This window comes from Chaetodon trifascialis, chromosome 10 (genome assembly GCF_039877785.1).
Source record: "Chaetodon trifascialis isolate fChaTrf1 chromosome 10, fChaTrf1.hap1, whole genome shotgun sequence".
In the NCBI taxonomy this organism is placed as follows: Eukaryota; Metazoa; Chordata; class Actinopteri; order Chaetodontiformes; family Chaetodontidae; genus Chaetodon; species Chaetodon trifascialis.
Genome location: NC_092065.1, coordinates 23,236,710 through 23,264,684, shown reverse-complemented (window position 1 = coordinate 23,264,684; position 27,975 = coordinate 23,236,710). Strand labels below are relative to the sequence as shown.

General features: G+C 44.6%; 3 protein-coding genes across 5 annotated transcripts in view; 1 reads left to right on the top strand and 2 right to left on the bottom strand.

The window, feature by feature from the left end:
* The first annotated feature begins 1 nt into the window (after position 1).
* snrkb (SNF related kinase b) lies at positions 2–14,433 on the top strand. Of its 2 annotated transcripts, none has more exons than XM_070972470.1 (5): positions 2–285; positions 1,277–1,699; positions 2,011–2,405; positions 9,197–9,338; positions 11,717–14,433. In XM_070972470.1, exons 2-5 carry the CDS (start codon positions 1,464–1,466, stop codon positions 12,798–12,800), a joined length of 1,857 nt encoding a protein of 618 aa, XP_070828571.1. In that variant the 5' UTR covers positions 2–285; positions 1,277–1,463; the 3' UTR covers positions 12,801–14,433. The 2 variants fall into 2 exon arrangements, with proteins under 2 accessions (XP_070828571.1, XP_070828570.1); XM_070972469.1 differs by having other exon boundaries at positions 7–285; positions 1,404–1,699.
* Positions 14,434–15,373: 940 nt separating this feature from the next.
* On the bottom strand, positions 15,374–24,080 carry ano10b (anoctamin 10b). Of its 2 annotated transcripts, none has more exons than XM_070973206.1 (16): positions 23,963–24,080; positions 23,796–23,863; positions 22,629–22,897; positions 22,086–22,259; positions 21,306–21,443; positions 20,726–20,842; positions 20,171–20,287; positions 19,126–19,467; positions 18,751–18,933; positions 18,443–18,498; positions 18,277–18,351; positions 17,861–18,025; positions 17,582–17,773; positions 17,343–17,480; positions 17,136–17,252; positions 15,374–17,051 (listed from the first exon to the last, which is right to left on the bottom strand). In XM_070973206.1, exons 3-16 carry the CDS (start codon positions 22,888–22,890, stop codon positions 17,031–17,033), a joined length of 2,097 nt encoding a protein of 698 aa, XP_070829307.1. In that variant the 5' UTR covers positions 22,891–22,897; positions 23,796–23,863; positions 23,963–24,080; the 3' UTR covers positions 15,374–17,030. The 2 variants fall into 2 exon arrangements, with proteins under 2 accessions (XP_070829307.1, XP_070829306.1); XM_070973205.1 differs by having other exon boundaries at positions 15,746–17,054.
* Positions 24,081–26,611: 2,531 nt separating this feature from the next.
* Positions 26,612–27,975, bottom strand: part of fa2h (fatty acid 2-hydroxylase) — a 29,809-nt gene continuing 28,445 nt past the window's right edge. The window contains exon 7 of the mRNA XM_070973037.1: positions 26,612–27,860. Coding sequence (XP_070829138.1) covers positions 27,793–27,860 — 68 coding nt within the window. The 3' untranslated portion in view covers positions 26,612–27,792. The remainder of the gene's footprint in view (positions 27,861–27,975) is intronic.

Below are 27,975 nucleotides of genomic sequence, written 5' to 3'. Positions count from 1 at the left end.
CGAGATGCCGCGTCCCACTCCGTCTTGTGTGGGTCTCTTTCTGCGGAGCGGGCGCGCGGTCACACAGCTCGAGACTCTGGAATGAATTGAGACGGGCAGGCGGTCATGAGAAAAGTATGTGCGCACATGGACCGCGAACATGGAGCATTATGAAAGAAGAGGAGAAGGCGGCGCTGTCGTTTTCTACGTCTGAATTCAGCGGTGACACTGAGTGTGAGGCTGTGGAGTGACAGAAAGAAGCGGTAGCTGAACGGCTCGCAGGGACGGGATATGTGCACAACAATGGTAAGTTGGAACCGGGGTCCCTGTGTTTTGGTCGCAGTCTGCGGTCCGGCGGCGGCGTCATGCCGCTGTGGCGCTGTCAGTGTCAGCGAGGTGCTTGGTGATGTTTGTTTGGAGGTGTTGAGCGGCAGCCAGGAGGATGACTACATGCGTATGTGCCAACTCGGGACTGCAGTTGAGGCCAAGTAGAGAACAGCTGGCCTGAACACAAGTGTAGCGGCCAGTGGGCAAGATTACGCAGCGTTTCGAAGCGGATAGGACCGCACAGGCGAGCACAGGAGCGCATATGAACGCGGCGAGGCCTGCGTCTGTCCACTCAGCCAGTGAAGCTGTCAGAGGGCTTTAAAGGTGTTGGCAAAGGCTGCTGATGTCTTACTGATGCTGCTGTAGAGTGATGAATAAGTGATGATGATGATGAGGCGTTGAAAGTGATGAGGACGAGTAGCATACATTGACAGTGTTAATTGCTTTGATGATGACCATGGTGGCCTAATGAAGATGATGATGGCAGCTGAACTTGTTACCCTGGGGAAGATCTGACGATGACATCATCAGGTCTAATACCACCATCTGAACCCTCTTAGCCAAACTAATGACACACAAACACATATCCACGAAGGCGCACGCACACATACATACATTATGGTTTCCTGTTACAGTATTGATTCGGCATGCCATTTGTGCTGGATGGGTGTTATTTGAGACACAGCCAAACACAGCCCTCCAACATCACAGACGATGAAAGAATATTTTAGCCTCGTTATAATCTATACGCAGTGTAATCTAGTCCTCACTACTTCATTTAAAACTTGCTCTGTCTGCTGTGTCTCCGTTAAAAGATGTGTATTATCCATCTATTTCTGGTCCGGTGCTTGAAGGCATGAGGCATTAGCAGCATCTGACCTCATCTAAGCCCTTTTCCCTTTGGGCCAAAGACAAAATCATCAGCGCTGCCATTTTGTCTCATTGTGGTGTCTTCTCTTTGTCCTGCCAGGCGGCTCCCCATCAATGAGGAACTTTGTTACCCTGCACCCCCTCTTCCCTCTGTCCTCAACATCTTGACACAACTGTTTCCTGTCTCCTTTTTCCTTTTATCCTTTTATCTCTGCCTCTTCCTGAAGCCCTCCAGTTCAATCCCTCCTCTACCCTCCTACCGCCCGAATCCCCGCTTTGTCCCAAACATGGACTCCTCTGGAGAAATAACCTCAGCCCAGGATGGACATCTCGACCCCAAGAGCAGCCCCAGTCGCTCTGACCTCAGCGGACTGTACCATCTGGGACGGACGCTGGGCAGGGGCCACTTCGCTGTCGTCAAACTGGCTCGTCACGTCAACACCGGGCAACTGGTTGCTGTCAAGATGATTGACAAGACAAAACTTGATATTATGGCAACAAGCCACCTCTTACAGGAAGTGAGGTAAAGATTAATGATTATTCCAAAAGACAGAGGTTGAGAGGAAATGTTGAAGGTTAGAAAAACAAAAGTGGGAGGACGTCTTATTTTTAGATCGCATTTAATGGGAATTCAAACAGACATGTTTAGTTCAGACTGTGTGTGATCCCTTTGAGTCTTATCAGATCCAAAAGTGGAACCACTGCTTCTTTTTAAATTTGAAGGTTCCCTGAAGGAGCTGCACCGCTCAGAGCATCCTTATTAACAATTAAGTTAATAGTCCTCAGATTACCCTGCGAGACAGTCATCTCAACATCATTGCTAATTATTTTCAGGTGTATGAGGCTGGTGCAGCATCCCAACGTGGTTCGCCTCTACGAGGTCATCGACACCCCGACCACCCTCTACCTGGTCATGGAGCTGGCCGAGGGGGGCGACCTCTACGACTACATTCTCCGCCATGAGGGAGGCGTGGCCGAGGGCACCGCCAAGCGCCATTTCGCCCAGATTGTGCGGGCCGTGTCGTACTGCCACCAGCTCCACGTGGTGCACCGGGACCTGAAGCCCGAGAATGTGGTGTTCTTTCCGCAGCAGGGGGCAGTGAAGCTGACGGACTTTGGGTTCAGCAACTTATTCCAACCCGGGACTATGTTGGCCACCAGCTGTGGGTCGCTGGCGTACTCGGCTCCAGAGATTCTGCTGGGAGAAGAGTATGATGCTCCAGCTGTGGGTGAGAAAAACAGACAAATGTTGCTGGTGTTGAAATCCCAACCTGGGATTATTTTGTCAGACTTTCCTCTGAACTTGTCATTTTTTCTTCTGCATTACTGGACAGTTTTAACATGATGAATGAAAATACAAGGAAAGAAATCACTCTTTGGTTAAACAGGTCGCAACCAGTGGTGACAGGGGGTCACCAGCTAAACCCCTGGCCCAGACAAACAAGTATGTGCAGGCTTCTAGTCTGCTTTAACTGGTGTAATTTGAGGTTCATTTAGTAGCTGGTCTGGAGCTTTTGTTCATGTGACACTATCAGTGATAAAGTACTTTTTATAGCTAAATTCAGCTGCAGGGCTGTGAGCCTGATTGTCTTTGTGTGTGTGTGTGTGTGTGTGTGTGTGTGTGTGTGTGTGTGTGTGTGTGTGTGTGTGTGTGTGTGTGTGTGTGTGTGTGTGTGTGTGTTTGCATTCATCATTTTCTCTCTGTGTGAGATCTTATGTGTGGTCATGGTTGTCCCCTTGACCCTGTGCATCTATATCTGTGTATTTTCTTGTATCTGAGTGTGTGTGTGTGTGTGTTCCTGCTCCATCGGTATTAATGTGCTTATATGTGTTTGTGTCTATGTGTATATATGAATCTGTGTGTGTGCGTGTCCGTAAAGGATTAGTGTGTGTATCTGGGTCAGTCTAAGCAAGCCAGCCAGTTATGAGCCAACTGGGCACGTTCTGCAGTAGAACCAAACACTGCAGCTCGCCACTGGGCTCTCACGCTGCATAGCAAGCATTTATGTACGTGTGTGTGTGTGTGGATGTGTGTGTGTGAGAAAGACTTAGGTAGCAGAAAGGGAAAGCACCATGCATCACTGTTCATCCGTAGCAGAAGGGCTGGTCTGCACTGCTGGCATCGGTGTGGCCTTAGAGGTGAGGCAGGCTGATAGATTTGGGGATTTGACATTTTAGAAGCAGAAGGAAAACTGAGGGATTTGGTCCCCCGTCTTCTGCGGAGGACACAGCATGTCTGCTTCAGGGAGGTTGGTGGTCTTATCTGTTAAGCTGGACCAGGCTGGATTTTGGCAGGTTTAGGGTGCTATTTATTCTGGTGACTGAGCAGTTAGGAGCTGTTCTTGTGGACAGACATGTAGTTTGTTTTTGTTTTAAAGGAAGGACCGCCGATGGTTGCAAATGGGTGAGAATCAGTGAAAGTGTTACTTAAGGTCTTGTTTTGTTTTTCCCAGATTGCCTTGTGACGTTGCCTGCTTTTCATGGTCTCGGTGGGATGGTGTTCTTTGTTAACCCAGTTTGTTATAAAGAGGAGCGGTGATGAAGAAACATCGCTCACGTGCACCCATAACTTCAGCACGACTCATGAGTTGCATTAGTTCCTTTTTCTCCTGTTAGTTCCTCTTTCTAAAAGCGTCCACACGAAGGGCGTCCACTTAAATCCATTTGTGTGTGTTATCATGACATCCTCCAAGGCTGGTTTCTGCTTCACTTCAACTCGAGTGCACTTTTCTGTTCTGTCTTACTCTGACACGACTCAACCTGCGGATATGACAGTCAGTGTTGTGCCTGTATCACTGCCTGATGAACGTTACTGTGAACTCGTTCATTCTGGTGTCTGTGAACGGCACGCTTTCTCAGTTTAACTTTGTTCAATAGGGAGCCAGATTTCTATAGAACCTTCCAGGCGAAAACCCGGCTAAAACACACCATAAACAGGCCTTAATATATAGCGGGAAAAACACCCAACCTGGCAACACCAGCCACCAGTGTCGCACCGCCGCATGCGTCATCAAAACAAAAAGCAGCATGGAGGCATCGTATGATCATTTAAAGAGTTTTCTGACAAGGTCGGTGAAGATGGTAAAAATCTGGCATTTCTGTGCAAACTTTGCCTGCTGGCTTTCAGAAAGAAAATCCACACTTCAGTCACATGGGGTGAAAGCTGCAGCTGCTGCTAGTGTGGACTGAATGGACAGCAACAAAGCCTTAAAGCAGCAATGTGGAAATGCTGTCCCCTCAATGCTAATGTAAACCCTGGCTGGATAAGGGTTCAAAATTGGATATGAAGATGAAATGTGACGCATAGTTACAGAGTTAAAACGGATAAAATAACTGCTGTCTGGCAATAATTTTGGAAAATAATAGCTCACAGAAATAAAGAACTATGAACTAGTTCATTTTTGGAACGCTGAACTTAGTTCACATTTTGAATTCTGAACTGTGAGTTCATTTTAAAATTTGTGAACTGAACTTTGAACTGTAGAAAGTGAACTTTCCCAACACTGATCACAGTAATATCACTGCGATAATAATGTACACTTCCATCACCCCCCCCACACACACACACACACACAGTAATGTGTGTGCGTGATAATCCTGAGCTGCACAGAGGAAAAGATGTCCCTCAATGATCTCAGCTTAGCAAGGTGACTCATAAACCCGTCTCACACACACACACACACACACACACACACACTCAGACTGCTCTCTGTGTCTCTGATATTTCTGTCTATAAACAGACTGCTGTTTAATGCACGATGGCTTCTTCACTGCTGGGAGTCTTTACAATACACGCGCACTCTGTTTGAGGACACGGTGTGTGTGTGTGTGTGTGTGTGTGTGTGCGCGCGCGCGCCTGTGTGTGTGTTCGATGATAGTCATATGATGTGGAGGAGAGACAGGAAGGTCCACGAGATCTCCTGCATTTGACAAAGATAAACACTGTTACGTAACATCTGCCCACTACCGTGCACGCACATATGTGTACATTTTCAGAGGTCATCGCGTTAATGTCGGGCTTCGCTTTACGTTCACAGATGAGAAAATCACTTAGTCAGTGAAAGGTCATCGCCACTGAACATGAACACGCTCGTCTGCATGTTACATGTTTGTGCACTAAACATTTGGAGAGAACCGGGTCAACCTGGTTTGTCATATACCAAGAAGGCCACAAATGACAGTTTGTGTGTATGTATGTGAGTGTGCTCTGCTTGAAAAAATCTAAATATGACTATGACTGTATGTTATGGCAGAGAAGTTGGGTTTGGCAAGAAAGTCACAGGAAATGTTAGATAAGAAGAGAGGAAGACCTTAAGCGGTCTGCGGTGGAGTACGTTCTTTGTTAGGGGAACTTGTGCATTTGCAGATACTGTGAGCCTCTCTGGGCGTCGCACACTTTAAGAACAGTGGCTGATGGTGATGTACTTTGCATTTCTGGGCCTGTTTTGTTTTTACGTGGTCTTATTTAGTTTGTCAGTTGAGCCAAACAGATAATGTAACATCACTTCAGGTCAGAAAAAGCTGCTTTCTAAATCAATAAATGGCAGGTTTGGGGTTAAAATAAGTGAGACACAGTGAAAAAGTGTGAGGTCAGAGCTCTCAGATGTGCTGTCCAGTGTCCACAAAGTGGAAAAAAAAAGTTTCATTTAGAACAATGACTCTCCGTCGCTCCTCTTTGGCTGGCTGCCACATCGTATACGCCGCTCCTTTCTCCGCTCCAGGGTGAAGGGTGGTGGTTGCCCAGCTGAGAGCAGCGCATGGAGAGCCCCCTCGAAACATCCCATTTTTAGATCAAGGAATAGCTGGATAACCGGAGAGGCTTTTCAGACAAAAACGCTTTGTCAGTGTTTCCATATAAACCGGAAGGCTCCTGCTCTGTTTATATCAACAAGGACTTTTCCAGAGCCTGAAAAACCCAGAACCAGCACTCCAGCACTCGACGTGTCGGAATTAATAAACACAGTGCAGAGAACAAATCATCCTTCTGAGCAACAAAATCCAAAGAGTCACATCACTTGGGGGAAATTGCATAAAACCGCTCCCAATTAAAGTTTGATAATTGTAATAGCTCAACTCATTCCAAGGAAATAGTGCAGTTTTAGGCAGATCCACCTTTGCTAGCGTCAAGTCACTAAAAGATGCCTGTCGGTGAAATAAAAATGCGCCTCTTCATGCACAGTAAATGTACATAGAATCATCTGCTTCGAAGCTTTATCGGGATCATTACATCTGAGTTAGAAGGTAATCTTATCAGAATAATTAGATTTGTCAAGATAATGAGAAAAATGGCTTCACAGTTCTGTCCAGTTCATATAGTTTATATTCATTAAAGACTGATGACCTGAATGCAACGTTTTGTAAGTTACCATCATGCAGTGGATGCTGGCATGCTCCGTTTTTGTCCTCCAAATGTGGGCTAATAAAGGGCTGCATTTTTTTGGTCTGAACATTGAGGACCCTCTGGATCGGGGCCAGTTTCGTTGACCCTTCATGACATATTTGATCTGGAAAATGCGCAGTGTGGAGGCAGCCCCCGAAAAGAGCCACAACCAACCGTAGAACCAGGATCGTTCACTCCCCTTCCTCTTGCAGTACTGGCTGAACTCTGTGAAGAAGCTTTTGTATCTCAACACTTGTATTGTTAAATCAATCAGATTGATCCTATCTACATCTGGTGTATAAAAACAGTGTGTGTGCCTGCTTGTCTGTGTGTCTGTGTGTGTGTGTCTGTCTGGAGTTGATGTTTGTGCTGTCAGCAGGCCACTAATGCATGGTGAGAACGTGTGATATTCCCCAGCGAGCAGAGAAAAGTACACTCCCAGCACTCAGTGGCTTCTCCTCCCTGTTGCATAACACTTCCCCAGACTGGAATGAGTGTGCTCGTGAGTGTGCGCGTCAGTGTACATTGTACGACTGAGGACTGAGGGCTGTTGTTTGGACCATCATGAGTCTAATGCGGGACAATGGCTGACTGGTACATGTGACAGACTATGGATACAGAAGATATACATCTGGATGAACTGCAGGATTTTTACTGGATTCTGAAAGAGCAGTCTGATCAGCTTTGGCTATTTTAATGAAAAACTTTATTTACAAAGGCACAAGTTTCACCATGTGGCTTTTTTTTCACATTTTTGCTTGCATTACTGTGTAATATTTCTCATTAATTTCACTATAAAACTTGCGCAGAGCGACAATTATCACCATCCTAAAGCTTGCTGAGCTATTACATGTGTTATTTTGAATAGTGTGAACTAATTGGCAAGTTTATTGCAGAAGCAATCTTGCTTTATTCTTATATTCTTACATATGTTCTCAGAAAGGGAACATTTGGATTAATTTTCAGTCTAAGATAATAAATGGCAAAAAAAATTATTTATTCTCACATGTTGATAAATTATTCTCTCAGTTGTGCCTCAGTTTCAGTAGTGTCTTAACATGCTAACATTTGCTAATTAGCTCTAAACACGAAGTACAGCTGACAGGCCTGGAGTTAAGTCAGTTTTAGGGCAACACATTTATTGCAGCAGCACTGGAAAAACATAGAGCATCAAAGGCAAAAGCAGTAATAAGTAATAATTAAATTGTATGAACAAAACAGTATACATATGTCAACAGTCAATTTTATCCATAAAGATAAACTATATTTCAGTATAAACTTTACAGATTTTGGATTTTGTTGCCTCAACAGCCTTTTTTGGTTAGCTGTGCTGTTTCAGTGAGACACGACCGTGGGAGTGTGAGCTGAACTGTTTCAGAAATGACCTGAAATAATCTCATAACTGTTGATTCACATCAGGGGAAACATAGGAAGCGTCGATAGCGAGTTTACTGTCTCCTCTTTGGCCGTGCTTCCTGCCCTGAGCTGAGCTTTATGGGAAAAATCAGGGGATCAGCGAGTCATTCGTCTCTTCTGGTGACCATGAATGTCAAAATGTAGCCGTCCAAAAGTTGTGGAGATATTTCATCCTGGATCAGAGTGATGGACTGACTGATGAACATTACTGTGGTGTAGCTCTAATACACCGCTAGCGTGGTTAATAAAACTAAATGACAAAGCAAAACAAACAAAAGTAATGACTAACTAATTGTCCTTGAACTGCCTCATGGAACAAATGTGATATGTGAGGAGGCAGCATTTATTAGATACATGATCTGGCTTTATTTCTAGCGGTTAACACACGATGTGGACAAAATGTGCAGTCTTCCTATTTCCAGTGTTTGGGAGAAACAGAAAAAAGATCATTCTCAGAATAGCACAACACCACAACAAGCCCTGTTTGTTATGGCCCTCAGCCCCCAGCTCCCTTTCCTCTGCATCTGTGTGTGTGTGTGTGTATGTGTGTGTTTCCTTGAACCAGCCACAGTGTTCTCGCCTGGTTCAGGCTGTTCTGAGTTCGCATGGACCTCCTCGCACTGTCTGTATGAGGACGAGAGAGGGAGGGGCAGCAGGGGAAGGAAAGGGAGGAGAGGGGAAAAGAACACACTGTCAGCACTGTCTGTCAGCACCAGGAAGCCTGTGTGTGTGTGTGTGTGTGTGTGTGTGTGTGTGTGTGTGTGTGTGTGTGTGTGTGTGTGTGTGTGTCAGGGGTCAAGTCTGCAGCTCAGGCCTCGCACTTTAGTCACATAAAACCGGACATCCAGCTGTTGCTCATGCACTTTCCTGCTGTATTTTTTCACTTCATTGATGACTAACTTGAGCAGGAAGGCTCACCGTGACCTCTGACCTCTCTGTCCACAATATGAAGGAAAATTAAAAAAAAAAAAAAAAGCTGACCAGGAATCCAGGATGTGTAGGATGAGACGTTCACCTCATCTGTAGCAGAAAATAACCACTCAGTGTTTTCAAGTCCAATTCAAAAAGGACAAATATTTTTAAACATCCCTTATGAACTGCGAGGCTCGCAGAATTCTAAATACGATCTGAAAGCAGAGGCATCGGAGGCTATTTTAAGGCCTGACATGATTCGCTATTTAAGGCTGATTTTTGTGCTTTTGCGCGCGTGTGTTCGTGTTCCAGATATCTGGTCTCTTGGGGTGATCCTGTACATGTTGGTGTGCGGAGTCCCCCCCTTCCAGGAAACCAACGACAGCGAGACTCTGGTCATGATTCTGGACTGCCGCTACTGCGTCCCCGAACACGTTTCAGACGACTGCAGAGAGTGAGTACTGATGAATGATACGGCTGTGGATGTTTTATGTCTTGATCGTAAATTGATTCTCCGTTTAAAGGCTTATTCCCTCACAGAGATTTTCTGCTCTTGAAGAGATGTGGTGGGTCGCCCTGTCTTAAGTAGCTGCTGACCGTAAAATCATCTCATTAGTGTGCGTTTCAGTGGATAATTTTAGTGGCCTAGTTGTCTCAGAGGCTTCTCCACCCTGCTGCAAATACAGTAGTTCTTGCTAAAAGGAGGCTTTGAGGTTATTCAGGCGCCCAGACTGTGCTCACGCTAATAGAGCCTGAATGGCAGAAAATTCAGCTCAGTGCTGATAAGACAGAGGCTCTCTTAGTAGCTCCAGAAATGGAAGCCCCCATGATAACACAAACTATTGGACCTCTTGCCTCTGTAGCACACTCCAACCTGCATAATTCAGGAGAAATACTTGATCAGTCATCATGGTTCGACGCCCATGTTAAGCAGCTGATTAGTTTCTTCCACTGAAGGAATATTAGCAGAGAGATGATGCTTATGCATGCCTTTATCTCACCTCGCGCTGACTGCTGCAGCACAAGTGTGCGTGCTCTCGATCGTCTGCAGGCAATCCAGAATGCCGCCACAGGGCGACTCACTAGGTCATACATCAGCGCCACACTTAGATCTCTTCGCTGGCTCTCTGTAGGATCCAGTTTAAAATTCACACTCTTGCAGAGCATTGCGCGGTCACGCTCCTGCACACGTGGCCTAATTACTTCATCCCTACTCATCAGCTAAAGACGTGCCTGTTCAGACGGGCGTTTGGTGACCTGAACGCACCATGTCTGCATTTTATATGTTTACTCTGTGTTTATGTGTGTCATTACGTGCGTGGCTTGGGTGGTCACTTCATGAACATTGAGTGTCATCTGTCAAATATAGGCTGTTGTTTTCTTTAATGTAAAAATATGTGTGTCCTTGAACCATAAACCAGTTTCAGTCTTGTCAGAGGAACAAAAACACACCCCAGGAACAAAATATTCACAAGTACTTGTGTGTCTTCTCACTTCTCCTTTACTCCTTGCACCTCTAACCCAAACACACACACATACACATGCACATGCACATACACACACTGTCTTCAGCTCACAGGACTGCAGGGTAGACATCAGTATAGCTTGAATTCCTCTCCAGCTTTGGAGAGTGAATGACATTACTCTGAGATAAAGACCGCAGAGCACACTCTTCCAGATAAGTACACTGCTCACTATTGATTTAACAGAGGGATAATCAGTTGGCAGGCGTTTAACAAATCCAAATAAAAACTTCAGATACACACACAAAAAAATGCTGAAACCTTTTACATTTGCTAGTAAAATCCAAATGCAGGTACGGGGTATCAGCAGGTATCAGTCCAGTCCACGCTGTCACATCTCTAGTAAAACAGTCAGTGCTGCCAGTTGCTGTAGCGAGAAAACTCATGTTGATTTTAGCCAAATTTACATCAACTGAAGTCAGTTAATCATGTTTAATATGTTTATGTATCTGTGCATTTTCTGCAGGTTATGCAGGTCATGTTCATTCAATTAATTAATCATTAATGAAGCAAACACTAAATACGCTGTCTGTCTTATTGTCTGTACTAATTTCAATTTTATCTTTGTTTTACACCATTATGATGGTTTAAATACTCACTGTTGCACTATTTAATCCTGTTGAAGTAACATTTGCACATAACTAGTGCCCAGCTGTTTTAGGACATTACTGAGCCTTTTTAAAAACAAAATGATATATTTATGAGCTGTTTTTTAAACATTTACAGAGAAGTGTTGGCAGACAGACTAACACGCTGTTTTGGTCTTTTAATGGGATTGAGTTTATGGACGATGAGAAAAATCGAAATGAAATCGCCTCATTCATGAAACATGAGCATGTAAACACACAGGATGGGGAAATTGGTGGTTTAAAAGTACTTGCACATGCCATAAAAGAGAACAACAGCAGCGCAGGTTGCTTGTGTGAAACAACAGCTTGTATCTCTCCAGGAAAGATCCCTGAATGGATGCTTTCATACGCTTGCTTGGAGGTAAGTGGTTTGTCAGATCATCTGCGTCTGCAAACATATCCTGGAGCATCTGACACAGCACTTGTCATATGAGTTACCCTCTGTCACATGATGACCGAGCTCAGGAAAGGAGCAGAATAGATCAGAACAATCTCCTGGAAATTAGAAACTCATGCAGGCCATTTCAGTAAGAAGAGTGGAGATGGCCTAGAATCACATCTGAATCAGGTCATTCTCTGTTTCAGTTCGGTTGCTGTGATAACTCATAGCTACAAAAATAAAGCAAGCAAATTGCAGCTTCCATGAAATGTAAACACTTCTCTGTCCTTTTCCCTGTCAGTCTGATCTCCAGGATGCTCCAGAAGGATCCGTCTCGGCGTGCCTCACTCGAGGAGATCGAGGCTCATCACTGGCTACAGGGGCTGGAGAACGCCCTCCTCAGCCCAGAGGCCCCGCCACACTGGCTTTCAGGGGCCCTCTCTCCCAGCTCTCCCCGCTCAGGAGTACCTGAGTGTGGGGACCTGTTGGCTGCAAGGCCCCCCGCTCAGCAGCCTTTCCCTGGACCCTGGCAGCCCAGCCTCACCTTCACACTTCGTCCACCTCCGGCCGAAGAGCCTCCTGTCCTCAAAAACCTGCCTGCGCTACAGCAGATCTGTGAGGAAGAAGAAGAAGAGGAGGAAGAGGAGGAGGAGGAACGCAGTTTGGCAGAAGAGGGTGAGGGTATGGCATCTGTGTTAGCCGAGGAGCCTGAGAGAGAAGCTAAGGAGATGCTTGATGCAGCAGTTATTCAACAGTGCAGGGAAGAGGAACAAAAAGAAGAATTAGGAGGCTCAGTGGAGAAAATGGAGGAGGAAGAGGAGGAGCAGGAAGAAATTGTGCAGATGGAGACGGAGAAAGAAGACAGTCGCTGTGTGATTTCAGACCAGCCAGTCAGTCATGGAGACAAGCCGGTCAGCAAGACACCTGTCCCACCATCGTCTGTGCCTGGTTTGGGGGTACAGTGCTGTCAGGGGCAGCCAGACTCCAGCCCAGACGAAGGAAATGACGAGGAGACAGAACCCAACAACAACACCAACAAACCTCCTCCTCTCCTCCCTGAATCCTCCATCCCTGCGCCCTCAGCCACACTCATCCTGAATGAGAGGGAGGCTCCAAAAGCAGGAAGAGAAGGAGAACAAGACGAGAAAGCAGAGGAGGATGGAAGAGATGACCTCGCCACAGACAGATCTCAACCCCACAATGCACCGGGGACCCGAGACGAGGCGGCCCCAAAGGCAGAGCAGGGGAAACGACACAGCATAAAGCTGCGCGATAGACTTTTTCAGTTCCCTCTGTGTGAGAAAGCTCTGGCCTTCAACATACCGACACACAACAAGCCCAAGATCCTGCCGCTGGCTCAGTACAACTGCTGCCATGTGCTATAGAGTGAAAGCAGCCTGGGTGCTGCCTGTGATGTGCTACTCACTTGGGACATGCAGGCTGTTTGGCAGTGGGAGCCTTTCTGCTGCAGACACTTTGAGGCCCGAGAGCAGAGGCCCTCAGCATGCAAGCACCCAGTGTACAGGACGGGACATGTTCAGCTTCATCCCTACAAGCACTCAGTTCTAGCATTGTGCTCATGTAATAAACATTGTGTTAAGCTAGACGTGGTGTACAGCACAGTAGTCGGACTTAGTAGACCCTCATGCATTTGCTGCTGTGTACAGGAGCATCCATAGAATTACACTGACTAGACTGTGTCCAATGTGTAGCTTAGTACTGGACCTACAGGAAGGAGGGAGGCTGAAGAAGGACGACGGTGACTGCTACAGTTCTTACGGAATAAGCTATAGCCTGTTTGGTTTGTTTAAAAGGTGCCTACAATGATAAAATGGGTCTCATGCTGTACATTTTGGTTATGACTGTAAAAACCTCCAAAAGTCAAAATGGTCTCGCACTCAGTAGATTCATGATTTCATATTGTGTAAGATATGAATTCGAATAAACTCTAAACCAGCTTCTGCTACAGGGTAGCACTCGTTTCCTCCTCCCTTTGCACAACCTGCTTCTCTCGTTGGTTTAAAAGCTCTTGATATAAGCTCTGTTAAAGAAGGACTGAGACTGTTATATGAGATGATATGATACTGTGTAACTGTGTATAATACTATTGATAAGATCATTGATTGGGATGCAGGTCTTCCATTGTATTTTGAACTTGTTCTTTTTAATCACACTGAACAGTTTAATAACATTTGATCATAACAGTTTTATTTTGGGTGTGCAAAGATGAACTTCCTTGGTTTTCTTTATGACGTGACAAAGATATTCACTCCCTGAAGAGATATCTGACTTTGTGCATGTTATTACTGTTATTTATCACGATATACTGTACCTCCATGTGTCTTGGATCTGACAGGACATTGTTCTTGTGTAACTGTAAGTACCTTGACGTAACCCACACAGTGAGGATTTGCACACAGTACGACTAATAGTAGCTTTCTACAAGCAGCATCCTGGGACTGATGGATGGACTTATTGGTCATTTAGACCACACGACGGTCATATGTTAATATGTAGCCGAGTCCCTTCATTTGGTATTATTTGACCATAAAACGCTCTGTGAGTTTCTATATTTTCTCATACACACTGTGTTTTTCCTCTTTTGAAGCTGGGATAAGAAGTGTATAATATTTAAAGTGAAAGAAGGCCAAAGCTGTACAATAAGCTACATCTTCCTCCTATAGTTCAGTAAACACAGCTTATTCCTGTCAGTCGCTGCAGCTTCATGGGGACAACAAATTGGATTTTTAACTTGTGACCTGTGATCGGATGCTCCCTACCCATATAAGGAGCGGACGTCACGTGAAAAAAATCTGATTATCACTCATATTCATCAGCCGTGGAAGCATAAAATCTGTGCAGAAGAGGGATGAAATCCCATTATCTGTTCCTGCGTGATTGCAGCCTGTCTCTCCTCAGTGTGTCTGTGTCTACTGACCTGCATTGTAACTAGGACCACGTCTCTATGGAGCCATGAATTTATTTTCTCTATTTATTTATTAAAATGGATTAAATCAACTCGATGAGTGTGTGCAGTGTGCTGATTTCATAGAGAACATGGACAAGGAAGCTGTACTGCATATTCCCTTCCCAACAAGGCTGGATTACCAACCAGCCAATGTGAGCGACTGGGGCCCCAGACCCCCAGAGGCCCCACAACCCCAGGGTCACTGTATGTCAATGCATTGCACGTTTCAAAATACACACTACTAAGGACAGTATCAGCTGAAATGATGACGCACAGAGAGAATGGGGGTCATTGAGCCCAGACTTCATTTTTGCCTCGGGGCCTCGCAGTAGGTTAATCTGGCTGTGCTTTTCAGCCCTTAATACCTCAGGTGATGCTGCTCTTTTATATGATGATAAGCCAAATGTTCACATGAGGACAAACAAAGTGCATTCTCTAAATTACCACAACAGTGTGCGACAGAGACCTGGAACAAAGCATAAATCAGCCAGCAGACACAACAACAGCAACCAGATTTCTCCTGTGAGTTTATTGTAGGACAACCAGCAAACATCATCACCCCTGTGTCTGACCCTCAACCCTGGTCCTGGGACTGACCACACACACACACACACACACACACACACACACACACACACACACACACACACACACATACACACACACAGGTCTATGATTCGTGTTAGCAGTGCACATATAAAGCTGCATCTTTACTGAAGCAGCCCTTCTGAAGCCACCAGGCCTCGAGAAAAGTGAGAGGAACATGTGGGGTAAAATGTTTATTGTATAGTGCCTCCTGGTGGCTGGAAACAATGCTAACACCTAAAAACAATAACTTCCCCCATGAAATTCATTGTATTAAGTCAAATCTGCCGGCAGTGAAGAGTGAACAGTGAAATAATTCTCATTGTATGAATGTTAAGTGGTGAGTTAATTGTTGCTGCACAGTGAAGTCCAGCAGTCATCGTTAGAGGCACACAGCAGATAAACAAATTTAAGAGTCAGTAAAGACTGACACTTAAATAAACTGACACATAAAAAAATAATACATTTCTAACTGCAAAGCACATTGCAGTTCTTTGGTAGCCACCCATCATTTTCACTGCAATCAAATCTTGGCACATAGCTAACTGCTCTCATCTACTGTGACAGATGTCACACGTCAGTACACTGGGATTATTTAAGGCGTGGACAGTATCGTGAAGGGAGTGACAAGTGCAACATTTCCTAGTCATTGCTCAACCAGAAGCAAATGTCAGTCCAGACAAAAAAAGTGAATGTAGCACAATAACATACAATAAACCTGTTACTGATGAATATTTATAAATACATTTTTTTTTTAAATCAGTATTTCACTTTTTTCATGTTTGCCTCTCTTTGATGGAGCCATAGACAAATTCAGTATTTTCTGAAATTAAAGCAGCAGAAATTGATTGTTTTGGGCACTTGGGGGCAGCACAACAAGCTGTAAAGACAGTATTAAAAGCAGACACAGATCAGCATTAGTATTCATTTGCAGTCATGAGTCCAGTCACCTGATTAATGTAAATCCAATATTCACTCTCCTTTAAGCTCTTTTTAGTCTCTACCAACTACAGAGGGAAATATCAGGCTCTTCAGCTGTTAAATGCTCCACTATGGTCAGCAGATAATTTCGCCTGTCTGCTGTTTGGTGCTGAGCAACTAGTATAGAGTGGGTTTATCAGACCTTTTTCACTAAAAACAGCTGAATACAGGTTGATGAGAGCAGTGAGAGTGAATTAAAAGAGTCAAATTGTGGCTGGACATGAGCTAAAAGATGCTAAAAAAGCTCTGCTGAGCTGAGTGGAGCTGCGCCATTGGTGTTGTGATAATTCTGAAGTCACTTTAAAGGACCAGTGTGTCAGATTTAGTGACATCTAGTGGTGAGATTGCAGATTGCAACCAACTGAATACTCCTTGTCTCACCCCTTCCTTTGCAAGCATGTAGGAGGCCCTACGGTGGTAAGAAAAACATGATTCTCAGTTTCAGGTGATTATACACTAATAAAAAGAAAAATTCAGAATTTTCTATTCCATTCCTGCCAAAAGATCCCAGTAAATCCAACACACTGGGCCGGTAATGACCGGCTTTCATTTCTACTTCTCGCTTCTTGTGTTATGATTATCGCTCCAATGATGATACTGTCCTCCTGAACACAAACGGTAGCTTATTACTAAGTGATAGCGCTGCACACTCCTGAAAAGATGGAACATTTTGTCAAGTATTCTGCCCTTTTTTCAGTCTGTGACCCTGCCACTGACATCAAATACTCTCTCCTGTCCTTTCCTACTGTAAATATTGACTGTGCATACTGTCGCCATAGTGACTTTACAGGAGCTCTTCAGCTTCTCCTCATTAAATCTGAACAGACTCTGTGAAAGCCTCCTTTATCATCTGTACACATAACCAATGCATTCCATTTGCTGTCTAATATTAGCAGTTTCAAAGGGCGTGCACTGCAGAAGCACCGTGTTATTGAGTGAGAGCAGCAGAAACACTTTAAAAGTATACAGTGGAGCAATAGAGGCACTGGAGTATGCATTGCGAGGTTGGTACTGTATCTTCTGGTTGTAGCAGCTCAGCACAGGACAACATAAAGCATCAACCCAACACTTTGAAACCCGATCAGGACTCCTCAGAAGTCAACTTCTGGAAGAAAAGAACGACACATCATCACACAGATTAAAGAGAACAGCACAGTGATAAATAATAAAATGTAAGGGGGTTAACCTGCTGTCTCAAGGCCTGCATGGAGGTGTACTCAATATGCTCTCTCTTTTTTCGGATCCAGTCTGGTTCATCAGGGATCAGCACCGCCAAAACCACCTTGACCAAGATCAGCACGTGCTGAAAACACACACAGAGGTAAACGATCACACACGGATGTGATTGTTTTTCATGTGACTCTCACCACGGCTTCTCCGTCCTCCTTCATACCTCCACCAGCACCGCCAGCAGCAGAATGTTTGTGCTGCTCATCCCACCCTCCTGAAACATCTTTTGTAACCGTGGTGACAGCAGCAGCAGCCAGCAGTTGGACACGACGGAGACAAAACTCAGGACCTCGAAAGCGATCTGAAACACAGGACAATGACATGCAGTGTTCGCTCACGACTGGCTGAGTGTGACACACCGGCTGTGTCTCAATTCTGTTGTGCCTTGTGTTTTCTGTCGACCTGCCACACGCCCATGTTTGCCACAGGAGGGTAGAAGGGTTTGCGGAAGAGTTTGCAGATCTTGTAGGCGTCCGATCGGATCTCTGTTAGGTTATTGATGAGCAGCAGTACGGCCGTCAGAGGATACACGCAGGAGAAAAGGCTCAGATACCCAAACTGCACCAGGAGCTCGATGTATTCTGCAAACAAGCCCTGCGACAAACCCAGAAGCTGTGTCACACACGGCCAGAGTGCAGTCCAATTCCTGCTTTTCACTATTTCTGAATACCGTACACTCACAGGGAAGGCAGGGAGAGTGCTTTGTTTCCTAAATTTGTCCTCCTCTGGGTCGTCTTCATGTTCTGTCCTGTGGGGGGCGCTGATGAACCGGTCCACCAGGAAGGGTACGACCACCTCTGTCACCTGGTTCACCAGCTGGGTCACTATTAGCAAAGACGCTAGACGCTTTAGACAAAGAGAAATGGGAATTTATTGTTGCTCAGGAGGCCATTTTTATTTTGTTCAATGACCTTTTTTGGTTCATACTGCACTCAGGCTTCCAACAGGCATGCTGCTAACACAAAGCCGATGCCAGGCTGCTGCTCAGCACGTGAAAACAGTCGTGTAATGTCTTCAGTCGCTCTGGAGGAGCTTTGTCCAATCTGAGAATATAACCCCGATGATCAGGGGGTGACATGTTGTCTGTCAGCTGTTACCTTGCGCAGCAAAGGCACATCCTGCTTGAAGAAGGCGATGTGGAAGAGCACTGCAAAGTAGTTGAAGAAGGTGAACTGGGGGAAGAGAGAAAAGAGCCTGGTGAAAGGGCATGCTGGGTAAAGAGCATGGAAGAGCTAATGGTTAGAGAGGAGAGGAGGAACTGACCACCAACACTTTGGCTGTCAGGTGGTTCTCATAGGCAGACTCCTCTCTGTGGTTCTCTAAAGGGAAATATAAGGTTAATTCACGGCTAATCATAAGCATTATGAACAGCACTATTGGTACTGTTATCAGCTGTTTTCTCTCTTAGTGTCCTTGTCTCCTTTCCATAACCACTTTCCTCAGCTGACAGCATCTTTGCAACAAATTCTTCACTATTTCACATCATCAGTACAACACAAATATCATCATTACTGTGTTGATAAATCCATGATTCCTCATTCTCTCCATGGCATCCCCTCTGTCTTACTCACCAAATTCAGTCAAAGACTGTGCCACCATCCTGTAAACGGTCGCTAGCACGTTTGTATAGACGATGTGAAGCACTGAGGGCATGTAGACCAACGTCTGAGCCAGCAAGGAGTCCCAGTCCTTCTGCAGCTCCTGCACCTGGGCCTCCCCCCAGTAGAAACAAAGCATTCCCAGCACCACCAGCCCTGCAGGAGGAGACAGGACAGGACAGAGGACATGAGGGCAGACGCAGGCCTCAGAAGAGGTTTTGCACTTCAGAGCATGTGTCTACTACATCTGAATGGAAGTGCTGCCATGTTTTATGGCTCAGCAGACCTTCGAAAAACATTTCTTTTCCTTTGGTATAAATTTAAGCAAAGTTAAAATTCAACTTCTACCTAGAAACAGGCCCACCACTGGGACTGACACCAGTGCCATACGCAGGTCCCTCTGCCAGTCAGGAAAGAGCGGCTCCACACGGCCTGTCACGGGGTTGACCCCAATGTCGCCGTGGAAACCGGGCCGGGGCTCCGCGAAGCGCTCGGCGAGGTGCAGGGTCCCCCAGCGGTAGGACAGGGAGGAGCTCCGACGCTTCCACATCTCCATAAACACCGTGGACCAGAGCATGCTGAACACCGCCTGGACCATGTGACCGCTGACCTCGAGTCCGGAGTCATCTTCAACATGTGTGACCTCCCCTGAGCCCGAGAGTGACTCCTCCACCTCACTCTGAACCTCACCTGTGATGACAGGAAGAACTCAGAGCTGCTCTCAGTGCACTGAACAAAGCCTGAGCGCAACACGTCATCCATCAGCCTTAGTTACTGGTTAGCTTGGTATCATTCTAGAGTTGACCAATACATATACAGCATACTGTTCTGCACCGTGCTGCGCAGATTAGAATTTAGCATGCTAACATTTTGCAAGATAACATGGTACGATACTAAAAGCTATCAGCTAATGTGCTTATCTATACGCCCACTAATTGTTCGCTTTGCTTTGAGCTGAGCTGAGCTCTTAGATAAAAAAAAGGGCGAGGTTTCTCTTAATAATGAGCGCTAAAGCCTCACAGGGCCGTTAGCCTGGCGGACTTTTGGTATTGTTACAGTCCTCTCTTGTCCATTTGTTATCTTTTGGTGTTGAACTCTGTAGAAAAGAACGAGCTGTCGGCACTTTACTAACATAAAGCTTCATGATTCCTCACTATTCAGAGTCCTGAATCATTTCAACCTCAAATACCTGCTTCACCTTGTAATATGTGGAGTTAGCGCTAAAACATACTTATCAAGGTGTGAACTGGTCCTCTAGTGTGAAACCTTGTGCCAAAACAAGAAATGAGTCTCCATTCTAATAGGGAAATTTGGCTTTTTGAGAGCTAAATGTGTCACGAATGCCACACACTGTAACAACTAACAAAAATAAAAGGTGACTTCACACACCTACCTGAAAAGTATGTGATGGACAGGCCCAGCACTGCTGGTAGGAGCAGAGACCAGGTGTAGAAATCCAGGAAGCTGAAGTAGAAAGCCACAGAGCTTCCAAAATACCCATTAACTGAATCTGGATAAAGCAGCAGACAGAGGTGTGAATGTACGCGAAGTTCGAATGTCCTCCAGGCAAGAAACAGAGGCTGTCAACCACACAGCCATCGAGTGTAAATCTGACTCCTCTCAGCATGAAACTAGAATTACCACCTTGTGTTTGTGTGCCTCCATCACCCAGTCAGCCAGTTAACCCCTTCTCTCCCTGAGTTATGCCGCTGAATAATGCTTTTGCAGAATTTTGGATAGAAAACCTCATCAGTTCATCATTTTATCCTAAGAGACATTTGTGTGACATGTTGTCATAATTAGACCAAAAATTCTTGAGTTAATGCCAAGAGTGAGGTCACCAGAACCTTTGACCACCAAATGCTAATCATATGAGAAGTCGTATGAGAAGTCATGTGATAGTGTGTGTGTGTGTGTGTGTGTGTGTGTGTGTTGTGCTTCCACCCACCCAGTGGCTGAACCAGCTGATTCCCAGAGTACCAGGCTTCACTGAGATCCTTCAGTTTGCCCGGGTTGTGGAGGGGAAATGTGTCCACAATAACACCGGCTGACCTGAGCTTCTGCCCTGCAACAACATCGAGTTTTACACACATGGCATCAAAGCTACATGAGTGAAAGAGGGACGGGTTTCCAAGTACGCAACAACTAATCCACACATACTGTACAGACACAAACACGTACTGTATGCCACACACACTGACGCTGATGCTGACTGAAGCAATTTCTTGATTGAATGTGAGGAGAGAAGAACAGCTGAGGTCAGCAAAGCATAGAGACACATAGTACTGCTGGTTACTGGCTGAATGTGGGGATGCTAGGCAACATCACTCTACTTCAGATTACTCTAAACACAGCCATAAAGGCATTCAACAACATGATTAACTTAAATAAGAAAGGGAAAAACACAAATCAACCCACTCACGGTGGTATATTCTTCACGCTGCTTCAATAATAGAGCATTTATCTCAGCTGGTATCTTTCCAGCCTGTGCATCCTGTCTGATGCGAACACACAGCGACAGCACTCACAGATGTTGTCTCGGTGATGCAGCGCGTAGCTGTCGGACAGGCCGGGTATTCTCAGGTCCCTCTGAGCCCGCAGACCGTCCAGCTCGTACTTGACGATGTACTGCCTCTCGGCCAGGGTCAGGAACGCCTCCATGTTGTCTGTCACACACACGAGTAGACACAGACGCACGGATGCAGACAGCGATGCATGAACACCAGCACACACAGGAGTGAAAATTCCAGGTTTGAAAAGAACAAAACTAAGAGTTTGTAGCTATGCTAGCAGCCCTGTGAATGTGTGCTAAATGCACGCTAACATGCTCACAATGACATTAGCATGCAGATGTTTAATATGTACTGTATCATGCATGCTCTCATGGTACTGTATCATCTGTGTCATTGGCTAATTAAAGAAACACAAAGTTCAGCTGAGACTGATGGGACTGTCAATAGTTTCGTAGGTATTTCGTTGGTAAGGACAAAACGAAATTTTGCAAGATTTTCACTACACAGATGTTATGGCTTTGCAACAAGATGCTTCAGTTTGATTATAGGAACAAAATAAAGTGATAAACCTTTACAGATTGACAGAGTGGGAAATGTTTCATCCCAAACAGACACAGGCCCTTTAACAGCTGGTAAGCTGTACTGATGGCCTTTTATTTCCACATCCATATGTGATCACACAGTTTTCATTGTCTTTGTGTGGTAAATATTGTACTGAAGTATTGACATACACCCCCTCTCTCATGTTATGGTTTCAGCATGTTCATGCATACATTCAACGCTCCACTGCTGTACCTGATTCTTTAAAATTGTCTCTGTCGTTGTAGGAGAAGGCTTCCATGTTGTCGTTGCAGTAAGTCTTACAAAGACCCAACTCTTCAGTGGCTCTCAGTAACGTACAGCGAGGGGCAGAGACCACAATGATGTCACCACTGGCCTCCTCGCCCGGGTGGGCCAGTAATGCAGCACCTGGGGTGAGACAGTGTTGAGACATTTCCCCAAAAACTTCAGTGTCTTTGGGATCAATAGCTTAAAAATAAAAATAAAAATAAAAAGTGCTCTAAGAAACCTCCACTGAGGAGAGATGAGCCATAATGAAGTGAAACAAAATGGCTATTAACTTGTTATTACTCTTATTAGGAAAAAAAAAAAAGAATTATCTATTCCATTAGTTTGAATATTGAATGTAAAAACTGAACTCTAGTTCAGCATACGTCCATGATGAGAGACAGAAAGACTCACAAATGTTTCATCTGTATGTTTTTCTGTGCAAGGCTGCAATCAGTGCAGACAGAAAGGTGAGCTCTGCGCAGTCATCACTGTTATTTCAGCCCTCACCTCCATCTTTCTGAGGAGCTCCAATCAGTCTGATCAGCCACCTTTTCGTCTCAGGGCGAACTTTCTCTCCGAGCTTCACCACAACCAGCGGCTCCACCCGCTCCGACACGCAGCAGGGGCAGCTGACTTTAGTCCATCCCGGGCCGATACTGCCAGCGCTCGCTTTGGTCAGGGCCTTCCCTGCTAGAGTCTGATCCTCCGGCTGCTGGGCCGTTTCACCACTGCTGCCGTCGCCTCCTTCATCGCCGCCTGCCTTACTCATGGTGAGACTGGGGGGAAATGGTCACAAACCAGTTTTAGATTAGATGTTTCCTTGGAGGATGGAGCCTACTGACTTAAGTGATCCCTGACTTTTTCTTGAGTTCCACAGATATTTGAACTTTTTCCACTGAGATGTCTTGAACTATTGGATGCATGTACACAAGAAAAAGAGTTCACTAACTAAATGCAACTTAGTAGGAACATTGTTTTATTTGGATTAAGGCCAAAACCCACAATGTTTTATGCAAGTAAACGTATTCACTGAATGTAAAAGATACAGTCATAACTCGTGCTGCAGGTTTAGTGACAAAATGATGATAAGCTTATCTTCTCGTTAAAGGTCTCTGCCGTGTGCCACCAACCTCTTCCAGGCCTTCTAAGGTCCTTTCTGATACGCTGCACCAGACTTTCATTTACATTTCTGAGTGCAGTCATATATTGGCAATTACATCTGTAATTACTGTATTTGCATCACCAGCTATTACACTAACCAACATTGGACTGTTATGGAGCCCTTAGATTTGCATGTAAGACTGAACATTCAATTTTTTAGGAATAATTTTGCATGGTTCTTTGTATGTATTTACAAAGGGGTACTGTCGTTCCCACTCTGGCTGGCATTTCACTGACTTGCTGCACCGTTCAGGAAAGAATCTACACTGAATATTTCAGCTTCTCTGCAGGAAACAGCAGTTACTTCGGCACTAACAGCAGATAAAAGAGCTTCCTTCGTTTGGACTGCAATGCAACTGAACATGAAGCTTTACTGACACACAGACAAACTTATGGAGGGGAGACACAGAACCGAAAGTGGTAGCGTCCCTCCCTTTGTGACTGAGTTATGTTTAAACAGGGACAGTGAGGGACATATACAGTGAAAGACAGATGAGTCAGGAAATACAACACCTGTCAGAACGTTGATGATGAGGTTGTGGTCTCCAGTCCTACAGAAGGCCTACACCCCCTCCAGACTCCTGTTTGAACACACACTCAGATGAACATGAAGGCAACATCTACTCAGTTTTCCTGAAAAGAAACGAGGAATAACACTCTCACTCTCTGCATACACTTACCCAGCCTCGGTGTGTGGTTCCTCCCAGCTTTCTGTCTGTGTATGTGTGTGTGTGTATGTGTGTGTGAGTGTGTGTGTGTGTGTCTATGGCAGGAATGCGGAGGAACTTCCTGAGACTGCAGGGTGTGGAGGGTTGCTTGGTTTATGTTCAGGCTCCTCCCTGCTGCCTGCTCTCTGCTTTCTGTTGCTGCAGCAGCAGCAGCCCAGGGTCCTACTGCTCCCCCGGCTTCTACAACCCTGTGTGTGTTAAAGCACACACACCTAAAGATGCTCCAGGGCAACTGCAGTTTGGTTTAAAACCTCAGATAATCTGTGGCTACAAAAACATGTCAGGCAAGTGCTTTACAAGCACTGGTTTGAAAGTACCAGGACTTGTTGCGACACACCAACAATTAAACAAATCTTAACAAACGAAGTCAAGAAAGGTTGACACCTGGACAAAATTTCACGTATTGTAGGTTTTCCTATACATTTTCTTATTTATTTTCTTAAATATCATGCAGTGCAGTTCTGTGAAGCTTGATAGTACAGCAGTGATTAGGCTAAATACTAACAACAGTATGCTAACATGCTCACGATGCTGACAGGCTAATATTTAGCAGGTTATTCACCATGGTTTCCAACATAAGTTAGCATGTTAACATATGCTAAAAAAATTAACTCATAAAAGTATAAACCTGACCAACTATGACCCTTTAGTCTTGTGCTTGTTAGCAAATGTCAGCATGCTAACACGCTAAGCAGCAAATACCTGTCAAACTAATGACACTCCCATAAGTTAGTTAGCAAATGTTAGCATGCTAACATGCTGACCATGGCAAGCACTTTGTCCTCTGAACATGACAGGATTTTAGCACAGTCAGTGCGATCATATTAGCATGCTGTCATTAGTATTTAGCTACAGCATCACTGTGGCTGTGAGCTGTTAGCCATGTTAGCAGCTACACTTGTGCTCTTTTACTTTGTCTTGTGCTCCAAGGGCAGATCTCTAGAGGGACTTGCCACAGTATCTTTTTTTATATCACCACTAGGTGTTGCCAAATCACATTTCTTTCCAAATCCTCCACACTGAATCATAAGAAAAGCAATAGGTTTCCATATTTCAGCCCTGTGCATTTAAAAAGTAAACACATGTGATACATATGTTGTTCTAAGTTTGTCCTGTGAATTCAAATAATGCTAGAGGCATTATTATATCGTCCCTTCTTTAGAGGGATCTACAAGTCTGAGCTCTGCATCTACACATACTGAAGGTAAAGTTTGGCAGACAAGTTTTTCATCAAAAAAAAAACAAAAAAAAAAACATGCATGTATGCATGTGATCACAAACTGATCAGTTATCCCTGTAAATTAAGGTTAGCCATGGAAAATACATACTGCATCTATAATGTAATTAGTAAAATAATGTTTACAAATGTTTACAATGCTCAAACAAAAAGTACAAGAAAGACTCCCATCAGAAATATACAGACATTTATTTACAAATACGTTTGTATTTGCATAGACATTTAAAATTTCAAAATAAACATTAAAAGATATTATAGTAAACAGATTCAGGAAATATTATTCAATGCTGCATAATTTAGCACAGGGAAAGGTTCACTTGTCAGAATCAAAGCTTACAAGCTGTTTCTCATCTTTCTCATATAAAAATACATAAATATGTATGTATTCATTCCAACGGATGGAATCAGTTCACTTTGCCATGCGGCTGTGACGATCAGTACACATTATCACACTCATCATCATCATCATCATTGTTACAGTCATCAATATCCCCACCATCATACTGACATTAAAAATCATTTTTAGTTCTTTCTGAAGCAAAATCTCTGCTGCACTTCACAATTCAATCAAAGTTAAAATTCTCTCTTCATGATGGCTTGAACATCCATCGTCAGCTGCACTGTGTGCAGCGTAAGACAGACAGTGTAATGGTAACCTATGAATTCATAGGTGTGCTGTAGACACATTTTGGTGAAGTTATAGCTCAACCCTGCAAGTCCCTGTGAGACTTTAGTGAAAGAGCCCTCTCAAGGTTTACCCAAAGACTTGTTAATTATTGCTGCTCTGAATTCAGGGGAAAAAACAATGCAAATCAAATCATCTTCCTGTATTATCATTTTGCTCTTCTGTGGGAGCATTTCTTTCTCTCAAACTAGAAAAGCTGATAAAAAAAAACGATTTTGTGCAGATGTAATATACTCTCGCTGTGCACTACCTATTTCTGTAAATAGTTTTAATTAAGTTTGTTCTGCTTTAGTCATCAGTTGCGTCATGTTGCTGTCGAGTGTTTAGAGGAGACGTTCTGATGATCCGTCAGTCACTATCAAGAGCTCCTGCTGTGACGATGGTTTGACCATCGTCATCCTGCGGGGATCTGCAGGGCCTGAAGGTGGATCCTGAGAGACCTTCCAGAGACCCCATTTTTGCTGAATCTGTGTTGAAAGCCCAATCAATTTTGAAAAAGCATTTTTCTGGAGAAAATAAATCCCCTCTTGTCACGTGTGATCTTTGACCCTGAGATCCCCACAGCAGGAAGTCTGATAGGCCGTCCTCATGCCTCAGCTGCATCCCTCTGTCACCACGACAACACAATCATTTATCCATCTTTACACCGAAATTCACTGTTTTCTTATTGTTTAATCAGTAATAAAAAGAATAAAACATCTGCTCACTCTGACAACGTAAAGCTGAATGTCTTCTGTACAAAGCATCTTACAAAATATCTTTTTCTACATCTTTGTTGTATTATTAATGACAAAAGAAAACAGAGGACATATTACAACAGATTCGCAAAAATATATCTCCACAGTGGTTTTGAACATTGCTTTACACGACGTCGACAGTACATAGCTTTAGCACATTCTGCGCCGACAATAAGTTAAATCTAAGCTTTTTAATGAATCTCAGCACATTCTAATATCTGAAAAATGTTTTGTGTTCGTGGCTGCAGTCGGTCAGTAAGCCGGCAAACAGAGCTGCGATCGTGATGGGGAGAGTTCAAGCTGCAGATAACGTGCAGGAAGGATAAAGAGGTGTTTTCCTGAGTTTGTTCACCAGGTCGGGGGTTCTCTCTCATTCAAGTCTCTACACTCGTTCTCTCACACACCTTCTTTCACTTCGTCGCATTCCCTTCCTTCTCAGTCTTCCACATTCACCTACCATCTATCACTTCCTGTTCCCTCTCTCCCATTCTGAGGGAATCTGGGTCAGCGTGGGCATGTATGTGTGTGTGCATTTCCATTGTGGATGTTGCGTTGTTGGCGAATGTTTACGAACCAGGAAAAGAGCATTTTGATTATTAGTTTCTTCTGTGAATTGTGAACGTGCGCTACAGTTTGTTATAGTACACTATAACAAACAAAATAGATGTGAGGTGTGTACATGCTGACGTGTCTCTGTTCATGTGTGTCCCTCTTTCTCTCCATGGCCCTCCTCTGGCTGGACACTGTGATGCTGTCAATGGCTATCGGGTGATGATTTGGCTGGTGAGGTCAGCGCAGGGAAGATCGCAGCAACAGATGTTGGTTTTGGTTATAAAAATGGCACAGAAAGGCCTCGCAACTGTGCAGAAATGATCACAGTGGGGAAACATATATACCCAGATAAGCAAGTGCTGGCAAAGAATGTGTTGCTGGCTGAAATCAAAAAGGAGGTCGATAAGCGTTATGGTATATGGATCCTCAGAGGTGGAATTTCCTGCTTAATTGTAAAAAGCTATTGCTGCAGAGATTCGACTAAGGGTGCTGGGGTGATTATATCATGAGGGCCGCTTGCTAAGAGGGGGGTTGATTAGTCCTGTGGCCCTTCATGAGAGCCATTTTTGTGTTAGAATTTCTCATCTGGGATGACTGTGTTGAAGGGGTGGTCCCAGAACGTGGAGGTGATTCCAAAACCTGGAGAGAGAAATACAGATTACATCACATAGATCAAGAGAAACAGAGCGGGGAGGATCGAACCCCCAAAATCAAATCAGATCTTTCTTGGAAACTTCAGGTTTTCGGTGCTCAC